Source organism: Petaurus breviceps, unplaced genomic scaffold (genome assembly GCF_028583685.1).
Source record: "Petaurus breviceps papuanus isolate PSGF00001 unplaced genomic scaffold, PetGlider_PUasm1.0 174, whole genome shotgun sequence".
Lineage (NCBI taxonomy): Eukaryota > Metazoa > Chordata > Mammalia > Diprotodontia > Petauridae > Petaurus > Petaurus breviceps.
The window spans coordinates 52,164,834-52,183,112 of NW_027185761.1; the positions used below are offsets into that span (position 1 = coordinate 52,164,834).

The 18,279-nt window shown below is 41.0% G+C and overlaps 1 protein-coding gene across 4 annotated transcripts in view; it reads left to right on the top strand.

Annotated features, from left to right (window-relative positions):
- CADPS (calcium dependent secretion activator) overlaps positions 1 to 18,279 on the top strand; it is a 567,121-nt gene that overhangs the window by 216,875 nt on the left and 331,967 nt on the right. For all 4 annotated transcript variants that reach the window (XM_069084197.1, XM_069084192.1, XM_069084194.1 and 1 more), the window contains exon 4: positions 9,597 to 9,677. In XM_069084197.1, the coding sequence (XP_068940298.1) occupies positions 9,597 to 9,677 (81 nt within the window). The remainder of the gene's footprint in view (positions 1 to 9,596; positions 9,678 to 18,279) is intronic.

Here is an 18,279-nt window from a genome sequence, read left to right on the forward strand (position 1 = left end):
GCCTGTTTCATATTATGTAAAATTCAGGGGTTGGACTGGGTAATATATCTGCAGTCCTTTTACATCTTGGCATCCTTTTATACCCTCTCAGTAGCATGTAAATTACTTGAAGCAGGGACTATTTCATTCTTCTCTTTGTCTTCTTAGCTCCTAGAAAAGTAACTAGCATACAGTAAAATATTAATAAATGCTTACTAAATTGGGTTAGATTTTATTACCTGGAAGATCTTTACTACTGTATGTTTCTGTGCATCTAGTTACATTTCATTTAAATACAATTAAGACTCAGATTTAGAGATGTAAGAGTTAGAAGGAACCTTAGAAGCCATCTAATTTAACCCCCTCATTTTATAAAGGAGGAGCCTGGAGCCCCAAGAGGTAAAGTGGCTGTGCCAAAGTCAGACAGGAAGGAGGGCAAGAGTTGAGATTGGAATTTAGGATCTCAGACTCAAAAGCCAAGATTCTTTCCACTCTATCCAGCTCTCTCCTTCCCTCCTTCCCTTCCTCTCCCTCCCTTTCTCTCTCTTTCTCTTTCTCTCTCTCTGTCTCCATCTTATCTCTCTGTCTCCCTCCCTCAGCACAATGGATATAGAACTGGCCTTGAGTCAACAAGACAGGTGCAAATGCTGCCTCAAACATATACTGATCTTACTGATCCTGAGGAAGATACTTAAGCCCTCAGCCCCCATGGCAATTTTCTGAGATTAGTCATTCCAGAGCAAGTATTGACTTGTATTTGTAGAGGAAGCAGGCTTTTTCAGAGTTCCCTAAAATGATGAAAAGAAAGAAAGAAAGAAAGAAAGAAAGAAAGAAAGAAAGAAAGAAAGAAAGAAAGAAAGAAAGAAAGAAAGAAAGAAAGAAAGAAAGAAAGAAAGAAAGAAAGAAAGGAAGGAAGGAAGGAAGGAAGGAAGGAAGGAAGGAAGGAAGGAAGGAAGGAAGGAAGGAAGGAAGGAAGAAAGAAAGAGAACAAACATCCCTCCACCAATACAGGTTATATCCTCTCTACATGACTTAGTAGCTAAACTCTCAATCTGAGGTTCTTAGCCTCATTGGTATGTCATGACTCATTTGGTTGGAATAATAGAATTACAGAGGAAATCAATTATATTGAAATTTAGTTATCAATATTTTTATAAAACTAGCTTATAGACCTCAGCTTTCCTAAAGAGGTATCTGATTATACCTTGATAAATTCAAGGACATGGCTAAAATTTATCCCAGGCCAGATTTGAACCCTGGTTTTCCTGACTCTACAACTGATACTCTGGTCACTAAACCATGAGGCCTCAGTGACCAGTAATGAAACAGAATCATGGAGCTGGAAGTGTCTTCAGAGGTCATCTCATCCAACCCACACTGTTTACAAATGAGTAATCTAAGACTTGGGGTGGCTAGTTGGCAAAGTGGATAGAGTGTTGGGCCTAGAGCCAGGTAGACCTGAGTTCAAACTCAGCCTCAGACACTTACTAGCTATGTGACCCAGGGAAAGTCACTTAACCCTGTTTAGTTTAGTTTCCCCATCTATCAAATGAACTGGAGAAGGAAATGGCAAACCACTCCATCATCTTTACCAAGAAAACCCCAAATGGGGTCATGAAGAGTAAGACACGACTAAAATGAATGAATGACAAACTGGGAATCACGAATGATTTGCCCAAGTAGTAAACACATATAGCAAATATGAGAACCCAGAGCCTCTGGTGTTAGAACCAGTGGTCTTTTCCTGAAGTTACTTCCCTGATTTGAGAAGATTGTCTGAGTGTTTCAGAGACACAAAACTATTTCTAAGAGAGGTAGCTTGACTCTGGTAAATGTTGATCTAAATTTTCCACTTACCTTTGACTGGGAATTTTAGAATAGGAGAAAGTCACAAGAAAGAAGCAGGTATGACCTGCTTGTTTCATCCCTTAAATTAAAGCAAGGCCTGGGAGTGCTAGCAGTTGTGATTTTGCTTCTGAAAAAAGTCAGCCTTGGATTTCTGTTCTGTCACTTTAAAAGAGAGTACAGCCAGAAGCTTGGTTTCCAATAAAGCTATCCTTTTCCATAGGCATGACTATGGGCACTAATCTGAGCATTTCACATCTAATTAGGCAGAGATTGTACATGTAGGTGTATATTTTTAAAACCTCAGGAGGCCTTGATGGGGAATCTCTGTTTTGGGGTTGGCTCTATGGCTGATCTTTTTTCCCTAAGAAGAAAAAGCCAGCACTGTAAATAGAGCCCTGTTTCCATGGCACCTTGCAAATTGAGGAGTTGGGTTTTTTTCTTTTTTTATCACTCTAAAAGGTAATTACTTTATTTTTTTTTTTTTTTGCTTTATAATTTCGGGATTTATTGGTGCAGGGATGACAGTCTCCCCAGTCACGGATATTCTTCTCTGTAATGACCAGCTCCCTTAGGGACCCTCTGTTTCCCCTTCCCCTCCATCTCTCCAACTAGTCATTAGCTATGAGAATGCCCCTCTGCCTCTGGATTGTTCTTGCTAATTAAAAGCCCTGATCCATCCAAGAGCCCTGACCCTAGAGACACCAACAGACACCAGGACACAAATAACATTTGTTAAGAGCGGCTTCCAATTCCGATCTCTGCAGACAATGGAAGGCAGCAGCAGCCAACCGGGAGAGCCAGGAGCAGGTCCTCTGCTGGGAGGTTTCCGATTCTGTGCGTTTCATAGTCCAAACTGGCAATGCCCCTCGGTGGTGCAGACCGGAAATGCAAGTGATACAAAGCCAGCACAAAGCATCTCTGCTGCTTCCCGGACTTGGAAAGGCAGGGTTTTCAAAGAGGAAAATACAACCAATAAAGCTTATGCTGTGGGGTCCTCAGAAGAGAGCAGAGGCATGTGCGGTGTGTCCTGAGTGATAACCTCACAGACCATAACCCCGGTGGTGGTTATTCCACTGGGCAGAATTGGCAAGTGCAGCAAGTGCTGGACTGAGGAGTCAGGAAGTCTTGGGCTCCAGGACAGCTCCAAACGCTGTCCAGAGGCACAAAAAGGCACAGTAAGGCCCAGCACCTCTGAGCCCGTTTCCTCCTTTGTAAAAAGATGTTGATAATAATGCTTGCAGGACCTGCCTCGCCGGGCAATTGTGGGGGGATCAAAGGAAATCACTCGAGGAAATATGATGACCTTAAAGCACTCCCTAAGCGTGACTGTCAGCATTTTTGTCTCTTGTACATGAAACCACCCTTGATATTCCATATATTATATGCATAGCATGTCAGCATGCGATGTTATATCATGGTGTGCTGTACTTCACATCATAACATGTCCCAAACTCCACATGAACCAATGGGTCCAGCCTCCTGAGCAATTACTTTACTGATTTCTAGTCAAGTAAAATACACAAAACCTTTCAAATTTGTTAAGATGACTTTTTTTCTGTACCTTTGACCATGCTGTGAATATTAAAGAACAGTTAAATGTGTACATGGTAATTCTAGCCAACATTGTGGTACCAGCTCAGTTTGCAAAGGACTTTACATAAATTGTCTCATTTGATCCTCACAACAAGCCTGAACACAGGTGCTGTTATTATCCCCGTTTTACACATGAAGAAACTTAGTAGTTAATAATAGCTAACATTTATATAGCTCTTAAGGGCTGTATGATTAGTCCTGAGGAGCTGGGGGTAAGGTGTACCTGTCTAATGCTTCAGTTCATGAGTCCCTGAAAGTGTTCTTCCTTCCATGATTGCCAGGCTCAGCTTTTAGAGAGGGGTGTTAATTGAGGTGATCTAATAACAAGTACCGGTAGAAAACATTCCCCCCACCAAAGTCTATGACACACTCGACCATCAGCACATAAAGAGTTCATAGAAAATTGGGCTCAAGCTTAGTGATCTCAAGCTTAGAAGCAAACAGGGAACTCACTGCCCTGAGTTGTTTTTGTTCCCTGAGTTTTTTCCATTTGGGGGATGTGCAAAAAGTCCCCCTGAGATAGAATGTAGCTTCCTTTCTTGCAGAGAGGTGAATCTGCCTTTCCACATCATAGCTTGGCTATTTCCAGCTCCCATTTTTGACATTGCCATCAGCAGCTGCTGTTTTGAAGGATGATATTCTATAGGACATGCAAAAACCCAGGACACTTTGTACCTCTCAAGATCCTTGTCGAGAAAAAAGGGGAGGGGATAGAAGGAGGCCTGAGATGAGGCCAAAGGTCAAGCCCTTCTCCCCATCCCCCAACCGTGTATCTCCAGGGGTTTGACTGGAATTCATCCCTGGCTCACCTGCTCTGACCACCCTTCTGCCATACACTCAAATCCTTTTGATTTTGAACTGGTCTCTTTTTGAGATGATGCACAGACCGTAACCAGTTTTCCTCTGCCAATCCAAACATTCTTACTCTCATCATAAGAATGTGACTGATTGGTTGAAACTTGTTTTCACTCATAAATGTGCCTTATAACTTAAGATAGGATCCAGTAACCTGATTATTTTGTTGAGTCAATCCCTACCCATACATATGTGTGTATGAGTGTGGGCATGCATATATATATCCCACATGTATACTTACATGCATGTATGCCCACTCATCTACATATATATCTCCTCTATTGAAATGTGAGCTTCTTGAGAGCAAGAAATATTTTTGCTCTTATATAAACTCCCAGGCTTAGCACAGTTATCTGACTCATAGAAAACAGTTAATAAATGCTTATCGGTCTATCGGTTGTTGATGGACTAACTGATTGCATTTTCCCCTTCTCCCCAAAAGGATGTAAACTCATCATGGGCAATGACTTTTCTGTTTGTGTCTATTCTCCCCAGTGCTTATATGGGGAATGGCACATAATAGGTGTTTAAGAAATGTGTGTGTGTGCATATATATGTGTGTGTTTATGTGTGAGTATTGTGTATGTATATGTCATCTCTTTCATTAGAATGTAAGCTCTTGAAGGGCAGGGGATGTTTTTGCTTTGTCTTAGGTATTCTTGAGCCTAGCACATTTCCTGGCATATAGTAAGTGCTTAATAAATGCGCATGGATTGATTGATTGACTGTTGACTGATTAATGGTTTCCTCTCCCCCAGTAGAATATAAATTCCTTGAAGGTAGGGGCTGTTACATTTCTCTCTTCATATACCTTGTGCCTAGCATACTTCCTGGCACATAGTTATTGCTTTTACATTTCTCTGAATAATTACTCAATCATGGATACATAGGGTAAAGTAAAGAACAATGAATTTGGCCATTCTGGCATTTATTGGTGAAGACAGAAAGAAATCAGGCAATTTAGAAAGAAAACCATTGTATGCTGTTGAATTGATCACAAAAGCTGTATATACTCAGACCACTGCTCTGTCCACACTGCTGTGGTTCTTAGGAGCATTTTGCTACATCCCAAGAGGCCAATAGGGTCATTCTCATTCTTCGGAGGAATTTCCAAGAAGATGAGTTTATGTGAAAGAGTCTTCTCATTCTCCCTTTGCAGTTTCTCCTTAGTCTTGATATGGAGAAGTTTTCCTTGAATTTATATAAACTCTTTGAACAAATTCCTCACTTTGGATCCTAAGAAAATTCTTTAGCTATGCCTCCATGAAGTCTCCAGATGTTTCATTTGCATATATATTTTAGTCCAAGAGAATCTCAATGTTTAAAGTGGATTTGCACCTGAATTCTGCTGGAATTCCAGGGCAACAAGCGACCAGTGATTGAGCGGAACTAACAATTCTGATGAGCCAGTTTCTCCAATTTGGTAACTGCAGGTCAACAGAGCATTCCTAATCTATGGTCAGAGTTTCTTGTGGACAGTGATGAGATTTATTGGGAAGCATCTCACTTTTCAGATTTATTCAAAATATGCTGTCAAAGGTTGTGATAGGCTTGATCACTTCCAAGGTGCCTCGAAATCTATATCCCTTTGAGCTATACAAGGCAGAATAGCATGGTGGGAAGCTCACTAGATTTGGTGTCTAAAGGCCTGGGATTGAGGTCCAATTCTCTGTTTGAACTTGGACAAATCACTTATGAGGCAAATGAACTGGACCTCGAAGAGACCTTCCTGCCCACCATTCAGAGCCATTTTCTTCTTACTGGATCTGAGAAGAAAATTCTCTCCACCACTACAGACCAACATCTTATCTTCTTCTCAATGCTTTAGGGGCTACCTGGAGGCACTCGGATGTTAAGCAACTGCACTGGGGTCATTTGGCAGAGATGGAACTTGAATTTAAATCTTCCTGAAGTTAGGGCTAACCCCAGTGATGTGCTGAATCAGACTTGTACTAGCTCTCCAACTGATTGTTAAATGTATAGTGTGAGTATTCATTGTTGTTGGTTAGTCATTTTTCAGTCATGTCTGACCCTTTGTGACCCCATTTGGGGTTTTCTTGGCAAAGATACTGAAGTAGTTTGTCATTTCCTTCTCCAGCTCATTTTACAGATGAGGAAACTGAGGCAAACAGGGTGAAATGATGTACCCAGGGTCACACAACTAGTAAGTGTCTGAGACCAGATTTGAACTTGGGTAGAGGAGTCTTCCTGACTTCGTGCCTGGCACTCTATCCACTGTGCTACCTAGCAGCCCTTAGCTGCTGTTTGAGCATTCAGACCTCAGAAATCACAAATGTTGCAAATAAGGGTTTGATTTATTGTTTTTTGACTGTCTGGACAGTGATTAAGAATATGTTGATAATTCCAATTCAATTTAAAAGTGTATGGTGAATTTTCAGAGATCTAGTTGTTAAACATTTACCAGCACGCTCCTGGCCAATTCTCCATCCATTACAACGAAGACGTCAAACAGCTGCTTCTAGCCCCAACACTCACAGTGCCCCAGATTACATAGAATTGGGAAATTTTTATCAAAATAAGCAAAAACACAACACAATGTAGATAATGTTAATTTGTGGTTTTCTAATTCACCTTGTGGCCAGCCTAGATCCATTTCTATTTAAGTTTGATACCACTACACTAAACTATGCTACCTTTTTTAAAATCATGACATCTGGTAAATTTTCGATGTAGTGAAAAGAATGCTGAGGTGGTCCAAGAGACTTCAGTTCCAAACTACCAACTTTCTAGTTGTATGACCTTGTGCAGACTACTCTGAGCCTCATTTTCCTATTTTGTAAAATGCATAAGATAGTATGTAAGTGTCTACCTCACAAGGTTGTTGGGAGGCTCAAATGAGACAATGTGCAGACATCACGTTGGGGGACTTGAAAGTGTTCTATCAAGTTGTTCCTATCTGTCACTGATCACAGAGCTATTGAAGCGGAGAGAGGAGTGTGAGGAGAGAAGCTGCCTATTCCTGGATGGACTTGTACTTAAAACACAAGTACAAGAGAGCAAAACTCTGCATGTGAGAGAGACAGACAGAAATAGAGAGAGATGGAGGGAGACAGAGTGATAGAAAGAAAGGGGGAAAGAGAAAAAGGGAGAGAGAGAATGACAGAGAGCAGGAAAGAGAGAGAAACAGAGACACAGAGATAAACAGAGATGGACAGAGACACAGACACAGAGAGACAGAGATAGAGAATGTATCAATAAATAAGCATTCATTAAGCACTTGCTGTGTTCCGGGCACTGCCTTAAGCCCTGGGAATACAAGGAAGGACAAAACCCAGTCCCTGATCCCAAAGGGCTCCTGCGTACATGAGGGAGACAGTGTGCAAACAGTTATGTGTAAACTAGAGGCAATCCACAGGGGAAGGCACTACCTTAAAGGGGGACAGCAAAGGCTTCCCTTAAAGCTGAGACTTAAAGGAAAACAGATAAATTAGGAGTCAGATGTTGGGAGGGATAGAATTTCATATATGGAGGAATAGACTGCACAAAGACACAGTGTCATTATGAGGAACCAGCTGGCCACCGTTGCTGGATGAGAATGAGTTATTTTTCAGTTTTGTCCAATCTTTGTGACCCCATTTAGCGTTTGCTTGGAAGAGACACTAGGGTGGTTTAGCATTTCCTTCTCCAGATCATTTTATGGGTGAAGAAATTGAGGCAAACAGGGTTAAGTGACTTGCCCAGGGTCACACAGCTGCTAAGTGTCTGAGGTCACACGAACTCAAGAAGAGAAGTGTTCTTAACTTCAGGCCCAGTGCTCTGTGCACTATGGTACCACCCAACTGCCCTCAAAATGAGTAAAGAGAAGCAAAGTCTAAGAAGTCTGAAAAGGTAGGAAGGGCTAGGTTGTAAAGAGCTCTAAATGGCAAACTGAAGACTATATAATTGGTCCTAGAGATAATAAGGAGTCACTGAACTTTACTGAGGAGTCACCATATTTATTAATTGCTTACTCTGGTCCATAACCAGACATCTTGACCTATGTCTTGCCATTGGAACCCCATGACTCAGGAGGAGAAAGTGAAGCTGATGACTTTGCACAGCCCTACCTCAAGTCAATCCAATTCAGTTGCAAGTCAAGGCATCACCCCCATGATGTCATTGGTCCTCTTCCAGAATGAAGGAGGAGCACCAACAGTAAACAATTAATTGGTTACGAAGTCCAAGGTCCAGGGCTGGAAGGGAATGGATGTGAGCATTCACTGGCAGCTAAGTAAAGGATGGGCTGGAAGGAGGAGAGGCTTGAGAAAGGAAGCTCAGTTCAAAGGATAATGTAGTGTGTGTGTGTGTGTGTGTGTGTGTGTGTGTGTGTGTGTTTTGCAAAGCCAGAAATAGCTGTGTCATCATAATGTCTTCCCAAAGTGGCTTTTGCAAAATGATATCACCCTTAACCCCTCCAGCATTTACTATTGTTTATTTCAGAAATGCTATTTCTCAGTTTTGGAACCACTCCTTAGGGTAGCTTTGGCTCTTGCATATAAAAAACATGAGGGGAAAAATGAAGGGAATTTAGGTTGTTTTCCTGTTCTGGACTAAAGAGGGCCATAAAAAGAAAGGGGCCTGTAAGTGCCACCTCATATTCTCCTTCAAGTCTATTTTTATTGTAGATCCATTTTTATTAGATAAAAGAGAACTTGGCATGTTTGAATGCCCCAATCTCCTGTTTATCAGGCTTCCTTTTCTGTGAATGAGCTGAGATGATGTTCCAAATTACCGATGGGCTGTCTTATAATCAGAGTTTGAAAAATAATGTGAGGCTTGCTTTGGGAAATGAGGAGGGAAGAGTTGTAACTCACATGGTTCCTTTATTTCATTCCACTAACTATCTCCCTCTTTGTCCATTTGAAATGTGTACTTTCTTTCTTTACCTGAGTCACCCAAGTAGAAGATCCTCAGTAGAGTTAGTCTGAGATCAATCCTATTAGAATATAAGCTCCTTGAGGGCAAAGACTTTCAGTTTTGTCTTTATACTCCCACACCTGGGAAATTATAGATGCTTAATCAATGCTGCTGATTGAAGGGCAAGGTCATAGGTCTGCTCTTCCTTGGATATTTCCCAACTCATTAGAATGTGTCCCTTGATGTTTAGGCAGGCATTTTATTCCAACAAACCGGGCATGCCCGTTAAAGGATTTGTGGTACTTGGAGGGGAATGATAAATTTCCCGATTTCCGTTGTGAAAGTGGCAAGCATAGCTTCATAGGGGGTGAATAGGGTGTCATAGGGGGGTGAATAGGGGGGTGAATAGGGGTCCTTGACTGCCTCAAGTTCATGTTCTATGTCTTTGTATTTTTTTTGCTCAGTTGGACAATCCAGATGAACAAGCTGCACAGATCCGCCGGGAGCTGGATGGACGTCTCCAAATGGCGGACCAAATCGCCAGGGTAAGGATGTTTTGGGGAAAGCTTTCTGTGCTGTCCCATTTGCTGATGGTCTGAGTATTAGGACCCAGGGGAAATTCCATTCAACAGACTCAACACTTCAGGCCACCTTTAAATCTAGTAGGGCATCATGCCTTGAAAACCCTTACCCACCTTGTCTTCCCTTCACAACATTTTTAACCAGTTGTCACTTGCTTCCAAATCTGAGAAGTAAATCCTCTTACTTAAGGAAAACTTCAGCAATTTTGAGAAAAGGTGACAATCTGATTTAGTAAAAAGTCTGAATTATGTAACACATGCAGGAAATAATGCAATGTGGTACAAAGAGTTTCGGACTTGGAACAGGAAAACCTGATTTCAAATCCTGCCTTGGACACGAGTAGCTGTGTGACTATGGGAAATTTACCCACTGTCTCTGATCCTGAGGCAGCTAAGATAATAGATTGCTAATAAATATTTTTGATTGAATCATAGTTAATTGTGTTGTCCAGTAGAAGCATTTAGGGGACTTGCTTTAGTTAAGAATGGCATAAAATTACCAAACCAGTTGTTTGTAAATATATGCACAGTCTGTTTCCTTAAATAACTAGTATCAACTCCTTACTCTCCTAGAAATTTCAGCAACATTGGCTTAGCAAAGCTTTTCTACTTAACTGTGATCCAGTAGGCAGCCTGGTTTTCAGCACGGACTGAAGAGAAGACTACTAGAAGGGCCAGGTGGTGTTACGTGTTACTTGGTGGGAAGCTCTCCAAGTATGCTCCCGAGGCACAGGGGTTATGGAACTCCAGTGAAATCACAGCAGGAAAAAACAATTAAACTTACTTCCCAAGGCATTCTATGGTTCTTTCCAGGCACAGAGATAGCATTTACCTGGGGGCTTTCAGGAGAAGGAAGAACACACTGTTTGGGGTATATGAAAGCTGTTGTTGCCTTTGGGAAGGGCACAGTTGGCTGCCATATGGTTGAACCCTCATTCCCCTTCATGGCCATTGTGTTGGCTCTACCAGTGTATACTGTTGCAGACAGCAGATGCATTATGGTGGGCCATTACTGGTCCTCTAGATATACCTTGTTCTGGGATTATACATGGTACCTGCTTCCACAATAGAAAGGAGATGGGAGTGAGAAGGCTAGGTCAAGTCATCAAGAGAGATCCTAGATATAGAATAATAATAGATTTTAGAGTCCAACATCCTCATTCTAGAAAGGGAAACTAAGGCACAAGGAAATGTAAGTATTTGAAGCAGGATTCAAACTTTATCTACTATATCACTTAGGTCCTCTCTCGAAGAGGGAGACTATGATGACAGGAATCCATGGTTTCAGAATCACATAGTCTTAGGAATTAGAAGAAATCTCAAAGACACAGTAGGTAGAGAGCTGTCAGACCTGAGTTCAAATCTTACCTCAAGATTTACTATCTTTAGGGGCAGCCAGGTGGCTCAGCGAGTAAGAGCACTGGCTCCAGTGTCGGGATGACCTGGATCAAATCCAGGCTCAGATACTCAGCACCACACCCAGAAATAACTGTCCGTGTAACCTTGAGCAAGTTACTTAACCCTGATTGCTTAAAAAAAAAAAGATTTAATATCTTTGTGACTCTGAGTATGAGTCTTGGTTTTCCCCTCTTCAATATGAGGAGATTCATAGCACTGAATCACAGGGATTTGTGAGGATCAAATGAGACAGCATATATAGGCTGTGAACTCCTTCAGAGTAGGGGCTGCTTTTGGCCTTTCTTCATATTCTCAGTGCCTGTCACATAGTAGGAGCTTAATAAACACTTGTCAAATTGTGTAAAGTGTAAAGCACTTTGCAAACCTTAAAGTGCTATATAAAAGGGTAGCTATTGTGGCACATAGCAGGGACTTCATAAATATTTGTTCATTGATTATAATTAAAGCCATCAGGAATTTGCTTTCTCAATTATAGTGGCCAGATCTGAGCTATAACATGTAACTAAATGTGGGTCACTTCTACAATATCCCTGACAAATAGTTTAACTTGAACGTCTCTGCAGAGGTGGAACCCATCCGTCCCAAGTCAGATCATACCACATTTGTATAGCTATTGAGACGTGTCTTTTGCCTTCCCCCCAAACAAAATCTGCTTCTCTGCAGCTTCTACCCCTTACTCATAGTTCTATTATCTGGGGCCATATAAATCATGTCTAATCCTTCTCCCACATGGTTATTCTTTAATTACTTGAAATGGCTCTTATGTCTTCCCTAAGTTTTCACTTTTCCAAGCTCTCACTTTCTTCAATTGGCCCTCAAATGGCATGGTCTCTAGTCCCCTCCCTATTCTGTTCACCCTTTTCTGTACACATTTCAGTCAGCCAATACCCTTCCTACAACATTGTTGCCCAGAACTAAACATGTTACTTCAGATATGTTCTGACCAGGGCAGAGTGCAGCAAGCTTATCTCCCTAGATCTTCCCTAGGCCTCTCCTAATTAGATCTATGAGGGCACAAGCTTTTTTTGGCTGTTGTGGCCCACCATAGACTCATGAAGGGCTTAGAGGCCACTAATACCCCCAGATTTTTTCCCATATGAAACCCTTCTAGCCATCCCTTTCCTACCATGTATTTGTAAAGTGACAAATTCAGTTCAGATCATTAACTTAAGTTTTGTATTTAAATTTTATCTATCAGATTCAACTTAAAATTGTAAGCTAATGAGATTGTCTTGAAACCTAAATCTATTTCCCAATTTGTTATTTGTTCCCCCATGACTCACAGCATCAGTAATCTGAGAGGCACACTATCTAAGAAAATATCAAGTCTTTAAAAAATATTTTAAAACACAGGGTCAGGGACAGATCCCTGGGGCACTCCCGTAGACACCTCCCACCCACTTCTTTAGGACCAATCATACTCAATACTCAAATAAATTTCCAATGATGCAGGTCAAAAATCATCCATGCCTGCTCATATCTTCCAATAAATTCTCTGTAGGGATCCACCCTAATAGGTTGGTGGCCTTGTTTAACTTCTGAAATTGCAAAGGTACCAGAGGAGCACTTTAGACAATCCATATATTTATTTCTCTCTTGCCTATATTATCTTCTTACCATGAATTCTCTTGTTGACTTGTTCATTAGTCTCCATTGGAGTTCCTCACTGGTAATATGCTTCAGCTTGATCACACTCACCTTGAGAATTTCCATTGCCCTCTGTATAACATTCCTTTTTTAATTCTCTAGAGACTGTTACATTTCATACCAAATTTCTATAAAGTAATTCCAGTTTAATGCTGGTCTTAAAAGAAGATAATTTGGGGGGGGTGTAGTTTGGGGTCATTGAAGGAACTCTGTAATTTCTTTTTTTTTTTTTGCTTTTTGGAGAGCAATTGAGGTTAAGTGACTTGCCCAAGGTCACATGGCTAGTTTTTTTGTATGTTATGTCTGAGGCCAGATTTGAACTCAGATCCTCCTGACTCCAGGGCTCATGCTGTATTCACTGCACCACCTAGCTGCCCCAAAGAATTGTATTTTATTTTTTTTATTTTGGGGTGGGGTTGAGGGAAATTGGGATTAAGAGACTTGCCCAAAATCACACAGCTAATACCATGTTTCCCCGATAATAAGACACTGTCTTATTATATTTTTTTTGGACAGAAAAACACCAGAGGGCTTATTTTCAGGGGAGGGTTTATTTTAATGAACATTGACAGCAATTTTAATAAACAGGTAAATGTGAACAAAAAAATGTACCTTTATTCAATAATGAATTCAATAAAGAACAGGATGACGCGCTCACTGCTGCAGCTCTGATTGGATGCAGCTCGGAGCGCGGTGTGCGTTTCATGGGGGGGGAGGGGACAGTGCATACAGAGGGTACTGTAATGTAGCGTGTAGCGCAGGAGATCACCTTCACTACAGTAGCAATCTCAATAGGGCTTATTTTGGGGGGAGGGCTTATTTTAGAGGAATCTTACACAGTAAGGGGAGGGCTTATTTTCGGGATAGGTCTTATTATCGGGGAAACACGGTAAGTGTGTCAAGGGTCTGAGGTCAGATTTGAACTCAGGTTCTCCTGACTCCAGGGCTGGTGTTCTATTCACTGAGCCACCTAGCCACCCACCCCTGTAATTTCTTAAAGATAACTGAGTCCTCCCCCCTCCTCTATTGAACTCCAGGACCAACCTAATGTCCAATTCTCCTTACTGATTAATGAGCACTTTATCCAAATGTATGTAATGATCTGGGTAACAAATATTCTTTATTCATTCAGTGCTTCTTGTTAGGCTGACAAAAACAAATATTTTTGAGTAGTTATAGATCTCTTACAGGCGATTTTACAATGATCTAGGATTTCATGCAACCGGCACAATGTCTCCTGAAAACAGGAGCATCTAGAGGACCACACTATCCACAGAAAAAAATTCTTTGAGCTTGGATTCTGCACTGGACTTCTTCCATCACAGTGGCAGCCATCTTTACCCAGAATCCTCATTTTTTCTGCCTCATTTGATAATTCACAGTATCTTAAAGATTGCTAACAGCCACGCAGCAATCATATTTTGCTGGGAGGGCTTTCTTTGGCATGCAGTTTGCCTAGGGTCTGGTGACTCCAACTCACTGAAATCAACTATATTCTCACTTGTCTTTAGTTACAACTTCCTGTTTGTCATTTTTGTTCTATCCATTCCCACCTCAAAGATCATTCACTTTGTTAGAGAAAACAGTCACACCTCTCTCTCTCTCTCTCTCTCTCTCTCTCTCTCTCTCTCTCTCTCTCTTTTTCTCTCTCTGTCTCTCTACCTCTGTCTCTCTGTCTCTCTCTCTCTGTCTCTCTCTCTCTGTCTCTCTGTCTCTCTCTCTCTCTGTTTCTCTCTCCTCATTTTTGCAGCTATGAAACTTAGGTTAATACTCTGCCTTTTGCCTCTATGGTCAAGATTTAGAAAGCCTCAGATGGTACACTGGTTGAATAATCACACTAGAAAAGTAGTGTTGGAGAAAACCATAAAAACCAAGCCTATTTCACCCACAACAAGTTCAGGCCCCCTAACCTCAGCTGGACCTCTTATGTTATTTGCCAATATTTCTACTCCACCCAACTGATCCCTTGGCTCATTCCCCACAGTGATTATTCTAGAGCTTTTCATTTCTTCTTTCACCACAATGGCCACAGCCATTGTTCATGCTTATAATAGGTGATGTGGGGTTACTACTTCAGTAACTGAGGTCTTAGCCATATCCCCACCCAGAGCTCCCAAACCTCTTCAGTGTCATTCAGCATCATCTCATTCTTCTTCCCTTCAATCTAATCTCAGAAGAAATATCCCTACAATTACTAAGGTTAGCAGCCAACAAGCAGCAATCATGTATTAAGCACTTCCTATGTGTGTCGCATTGTCAAGCACTAGAGGTACAAAGAAAGACAAAAAGCAATCCCTCAGGGTGGCTAGGTGACACAGTGAATAAAGCACCACGCCCTGAGTCAGGAGGACCTGAGTCCAGTTCCAGCCTCTGACATTTAATACACACACATACACACACACACACACACACACACACACACACACACAAACTAGCCATGTAACCTTGGGCAAGTTACTTAACCCCAATTGCCCTCCAAAAAGGCAAAAAAATAAAAAAAATTTTAAAAAAGTAATCCCTGTCCTCAAGGAGCTTATGTTCTAATGCTCCTCAATTATTAGGTACAACCTAAAAAAAAAAAACTAGGTACACTGCAAGAAATATGCATAGTTGGAAAGTAATCTCAAAGGGGAAGGTCAATCTCTTTTATTCCTGCCTCCTCCAAGACCTCACTCCATCAGTCATTAATCATCATCTTCCTTTTTCTTCCTGTTCTTCTCTCTCTCTCTCTCTCTCTCTCTCTCTCTCTCTCTCTCTCTCTCTCTCTCTCTCTCTCTCTCTCATCTGTCCATTATCATTGGCTCCTTCAAATGAACCTATAAATACATTCAGGATTCCCTTCCATCCAATCGTAAAAAAAGTCTTTCTGTTCAGCCACTTTCTTTATTATCTTTCTACTCCCTTTCACTGCTAAAATTCTAAGAAAAGGGTTTTTTTTTACATCCAAAGTCTCTTCTCCACTTACTTCCCACTCTTCCAGAAGTAATGGCCTTTGGAACAGAACTCACCAATAGGTGACATTCCTGACAGGAAACTAATAGTTCTGAAGTGAGAGTTGGTCTTGAAACTCAATCCCTATGAGGGGACCCCCATGAAAGAGAGGCCAAGGAGGTCTGGACGAAAAATGTTCCCTTTCCAAAAACTCAGTTTGGTTCACTGAATTCCTTTGCATCTTGAATCTGGACACATGCAAGATGCATTCTGATGGTAGTAGTGGTGGTGGTGGTAGTAGTAGTAGTAGTAGTAGTAGTAGTAGTAGTACTAGTAGTAGTAACAGTGGTAGTAACCAAAAATAACACAAAATTTTGGGTTTGATGTAGCCAGCATAGAATGTTCCATCAATGAACTTGGAGAATAGGACTTTCTTCAAGGCCCAGTTAAAATCCCACTTTTCTCAAGAAGCTTTTCCTTATCTCCCTTAATTCTAGTGCTTTCCTTTTCTTTATTATCTACACAGTATCCTATAGCTTGCTGGTATATGGTTGTTGTATGTTGTCTTCCCCATTAGATTGGGAGCTCCTTGAGGGCAGGAACTGTCTTTTGCCTTCTTGATAAACAGTGTATTTACCCCAGTGCTTGGCACTTAGTAGGTACTTAATTAATGCTTGTCCACTGACAAGGAGTCAGCCAATAAACATTGATTAAGTGCCTATTATCTTCCAGGCACTGTGCTAAGTGTTGGAGTGACAGGCATCCATGACTTCATTGGTACAGGGCACATCTAGCAACCAATGGAGATCTGCACCTTCTTGGAATTTATAGTATCTTTAGAGAGTTCCCCTGAGCACCAGAAAATCTGCAGTTTTTGAAAAAGTATGTAAGCTGGACTAGACAATGGTTTCGTTGCCCACACTGTAAACTCTCAGTAGCACCTGTGAATAGATTAAAACACTTCATCTAGCAAATATATTACTGTCAGGTGAAACCCTGATAAGAGCTAAATAATTCAATTCGATTAAGTGCCCCGTCCAAGCAAGGCACTGTGAAATATGAGCAAAGTACTAGTCCTGGCCCTCAAAGAGCTTACATTCTTTTGAACTTGCATTGAAAAAATATTGATCCTTTTTTTCAGACCTGCAGAGGAAATCCTATAACGTCTCTTGGCAGTTCATTTATGTTTTCTCATTTAATTTGAAAATTAATATAAAAATTGGATAGATTATGGAGCAATATAGTACATGGTCTGTGCCGCTTCTGATTGGGTGTGGGAATATATGAGAAGGAAAGAAATTCAGAATCAGAGGATCAGGGGCAGCTAGGTAACTCAGTGAATAGAGCACCAATCCTGGGGTCAGGAGGACCTCAGTTCAAATCCAGACTCAAGACACTTGACACTTTCTAGCTATGTGACCTTGGGCAAGTCACTTAACCCCAATTGCTCTGCCTTCCGCCTCCAAAATAAAGGAATCCAAGGGTCATACTTCTAGAGCTGAGAGAGATCTCAGAAATCATTTAGTTCAACCAGTCATTTTCAGAATGAGGAACCTAGAACCCAAGGAGCGACTTGTCTGAAATCACATGGGTAGTAAGAGTTAAAGGTGTGACTGAACACAGATCCTCTGGCAGCAGTGTTTTGTATCATACTTGTGATTTTCCATCTGGGTGACTGGGAGGATGGTGTCACACTCAGAAGAACTCAGGAAGCTAGAAGGAGGAATGGTTTTTGAGCGGACAGTGATACACTCCCACTTACAAATTGTTTCATTAAAAATTCAGCAGCAGCATGTGTTTAAAAAAAACTAACTGCCTGCCTGTCATTGCCTTAAATAGTTAGGATCAAGTTGGTTTGAGTGGAATTTGAAACTAGGAAAGAGGAACTTACTTCCTGGGTCCTCCTCACAAGCACGCTGACCCCTGACTCCCTAGATACCTTTCAATGGCCCCTTTTTTGTCCTTTCATCCCTATAAAAGAGAAAGTACACATAACCAGCTGGAGTGCTTCCAACCCCATATCCTCACCCCACACTGCAGTTTTGTCTTTAATCCAAAACCACTTTCAGACTTAATACCATCAAACACAGAAAAGGTCATCAGTGTTCATGGAGAATAGCCAACATGTTTATTTTAAAAGCACCAGGAAAAAATGGAATATTTTTATAATCTTCAATAAAAGGATTTTTGATTTATGTCCAAACATTTCTTATAATTTCCCCCATATTAGTATTAAAGCTTTCCCTAGTTTCAATTTTTGGAGTAAAAGCCAGTAATTTTAAAATATGTGATCAAAAGTTGATAATAAAGATTATATGTGCTACAAACTGTGAAATTAGCTATCTAGATGGTATTTACTGGTTCTTAAATGAACCAAGGGTTTGGGTAGACATTTCCCCAATTCAAGAGTTTCTTATGTAGAACAAAAAATATGATATCAATAAAAGAGGCAAGGGAAATAGAAAGAATTCTTTCCATATATACATATCTAGATAGATAAATAGGAAGGAAGGAAGAAAGAAAGAAAGAAAGAGAGAGAGAGAGAGAGAGAGAGAGAGAGAGAGAGAGA